This window comes from Pinus tabuliformis, chromosome X (genome assembly GCF_031772625.1).
Source record: "Pinus tabuliformis cultivar Carrire ecotype Pingquan chromosome X, CPIR1, whole genome shotgun sequence".
In the NCBI taxonomy this organism is placed as follows: domain Eukaryota; kingdom Viridiplantae; phylum Streptophyta; class Pinopsida; order Pinales; family Pinaceae; genus Pinus; species Pinus tabuliformis.
Genome location: NC_142308.1, coordinates 639,326,724 through 639,329,643, shown reverse-complemented (window position 1 = coordinate 639,329,643; position 2,920 = coordinate 639,326,724). Strand labels below are relative to the sequence as shown.

The window sequence follows — 2,920 nt, the reverse complement described above, 5'->3', positions numbered from 1 at the left end:
ATTTTCGAATGTTTTTGATACTAAAAATCTTAAACATTTACCATTACACATTCGAAAATCTTAAACATTTACCATTACATAGTTTCTTACCTCTTCAAAGGTTTTCGAATGTTTTTGATACTAAAAATCTTAAATATTTACCATTACATGTTGGTTGGTTAATCACCTTGTCCAAAGTCATGTTCTCTTAAACTTTTACTATTTCTTATTTTGGTAGGCTGTGGTTTATAGCCATCCCTTACCATTTCTTATTTTTGTAGGCTGTAGTTTATAGCCATCTCGTAGAGTGGTTATTGATAGCCATTTCTTACTTAGTATGTTTTAGTGTATGATAATTTTTGGGAAGTTTTAGTTTATGGTAATTTTTTTTGTAATTATGAGTCAATTTTAGTCTATAGGAATTTTTTTGGAAATTTAAAATATATAAAAAGAGAAAAAAATTAATAATATTGTAAAATAAAAATATTATAAATTATTTATTAAAAAATATAATATTCAAATTATATAAGATTTAATAATTTAAAATTACTATTTTCCAATTTGAATAATTTTAACTGAAAGATTTAAAAAAAAAAAAATAATCATTATTTCAAAGTTTTATGGCCACAAGTCTATTCCTCATAGGGAGGTTTATCTTCGAGCTTGGATGAGATTAGTTAATAATTTTTTTTTGCCATTAATTTAATTTCAAAGAAAAACATATTTTTATTTAAAAATTAAAAGTTTAACTTTAATTTTAAAAATTAAATAATATGAGTGAAAAACAAATGTCACTAATAACATCTAGCAATAACAACATTAAAATTTCCCTTTCAAACTATAATTATAGGCTTCTTCCGTATTATACTATTCACTTATAACGTTTCCTTTATAACATCCCATACAGTTACTACTTAGAATCAATTCTTTAAATAGCAAAAGGCTTTTTATGCATTTTATAATCCATCAAACATTCAACTTATCCATGAACCTAATAATCATTGCAATTATTCAAATATATTTTGCCACTAGGCATGCTGATTAGAAGACATACAAATGATAACGACACATGGACGAAGTGACGAATCTGAAATGAGTCAGACTTATCGCTACCCAAATACAAAGTCAAAGGAAAAATAATGATATACTCTTCAATGTTTGTCCAGTAGCGTTTTGAGATTGAAAGGTGTGATGAAGGAAGTATTTCCTTCCCAAAACTGGCGAGAAACCATCCAATAGGCTCTCTCAGTGGGATGGTATCCATCCCAAAGTACATATTTCTCTGGACGTTTGCACAGAAAAGCTCTGTATTCTCCACGCTTATCCTTCGGAATCTCAAACCCACAAGATACAGCAGTGTTAAATGGCCCCGCTCCACAGCACGCAGACGTCGTGTTTTTAAAACCTGCAACCAAAGACACGTCCCATATTGCATTTAGAAAATTCACATGCCAATGCCAATCCACGCCTATAACGTTTTTGAAATTTGTACTAGTTAACTGTATTTTACCATAGGATTCGCCGTGTTGAATTAAATTTAATACGAAATCATAAGCGTTAGCAACCAGGATGGTTGCCCCGTCTAATTTTTTATTCAGCTGATTGACGAGCAGCCTGAGACCATCATTAAATGCCACTGCCAGCTGATTTGCAGTTTCCACACATCCACCGTTATATGCTTTCGCTCCTGCGAGCCTCGAATTTGGAGTACATCCCAGAGTGCCGATATCTAATACAAGCAAGTTTCTTGCCCCATTTTTGTAAAGTGCCTACAACATCACATGTAGAGAATACCCCAAAAATGATCAGAATCGGAAAAACAGGTCAACAATTAGCTGGTAAAAATAAAATATGAATGCTTTATACATACCAACAAGTGTTCGTTATATTTACTAAGCAGCAACTTAACGAAATCCTGGGCAATTGTAGACTTTTGGAAGGTGGTATTCGCTAAATAGTTGAGGCCAATATCATTGCCACCACTGGTAATGCTATACAAGGACTGGGATAGATATTCTTTTGCATAAGAATCTCCTCCAATTTTTTTCCCTAGACGCGAAGAATAATTGGCGAATTGGCGTATCTGGAGACTTAAAGGGATGCTATTCTGCGTTGCTAAAACGCCACCAACGTTTAATTGCTTATTTTCAACATGTAAATTCGTGTGTATCAATTAGAATGAACATGTATCTATTTTGGCACTCACCAAGTAATTCCCCGTGGAATCTAGTAATCCGCTTCCTCCAGATGCGAAATCGATACCACGAGAGAAATCAGATCTTGGCTTCAGATATGGAGGGAAGGGCAACCTTAACTTACTAGCTGTGAATAAAAATATCATACGTATATTAATCATCTAATGATAGAATCAACCATATAAATATCACTAATTGAGATAATTAGCCGAATAAGTAAGAGAAAAAAATTACCGATAAAATCGAATGCAGTTCGGCCGTTAGTGAAACGACCAGTTGGGTGATGGAAGGAGGTCTCTCCGTTTGGGGGAAAATTATCTTTGGAGGTTGTGTTGGCAATGAAATTGTTGGTACCAGCGTTTGATAGAGAATCCCCAAAAATGAACATGGCCGGGACGTTATAGTGAATGGCAGTAGCGGAAGGAAAAGATAAAAACAATATAAGGGTTGCTCTGGAGCAGGCAATAAACATTGCAAAGAATTCCATGATAAAGGAATATGAGTGCAGGGAAGTAGGGGAGGTGTGGATGGATGCAGATAAGTGAAAAGAAAGAAATGCGTTTACAGGGATATGATACACCGGGATGAGGAGGCAGGCTTTCTCGAAGCCATGACATTGTCGTCCCCATGTTTCGTTCAGAACACTTATTTGGAAAAAAAATGAGCGGCGGGTAAGGTGACAGCAAATCGCAAATACCGCAGATATTCGTGGTCGTGGATGGCTGACTGCTGCGTACTTTCAAGAG

The 2,920-nt window shown here is 34.6% G+C and overlaps 1 protein-coding gene across 1 annotated transcript; it reads right to left on the bottom strand.

Annotated features, from left to right (window-relative positions):
- Positions 1-1,130: 1,130 nt before the first annotated feature.
- LOC149141613 (GDSL esterase/lipase At4g16230-like) lies at positions 1,131-2,661 on the bottom strand. The gene is made up of 5 exons (XM_089453360.1): positions 2,409-2,661; positions 2,186-2,301; positions 1,850-2,086; positions 1,490-1,748; positions 1,131-1,384 (listed from the first exon to the last, which is right to left on the bottom strand). Exons 1-5 carry the CDS (start codon positions 2,659-2,661, stop codon positions 1,131-1,133), a joined length of 1,119 nt encoding a protein of 372 aa, XP_089309486.1.
- Between the last annotated feature and the right edge of the window lie 259 nt (positions 2,662-2,920).

What these genes read in the sequence shown, in the direction of transcription:
- LOC149141613 (XM_089453360.1), bottom strand. Translation starts at nt 2,661, where the DNA reads ATGGAATTCTTTGCAATGTTTATTGCCTGCTCCAGAGCAACCCTTATA. An exon ending in AACTGCATTCGATTTTATCG is followed by an intron (nt 2,302 to 2,408) that starts GTAATTTTTTTC and finishes TTTTATTCACAG; the next exon opens with CTAGTAAGTTAAGGTTGCCC. An exon ending in TCAACACGGCGAATCCTATG is followed by an intron (nt 1,385 to 1,489) that starts GTAAAATACAGT and finishes CTTTGGTTGCAG; the next exon opens with GTTTTAAAAACACGACGTCT.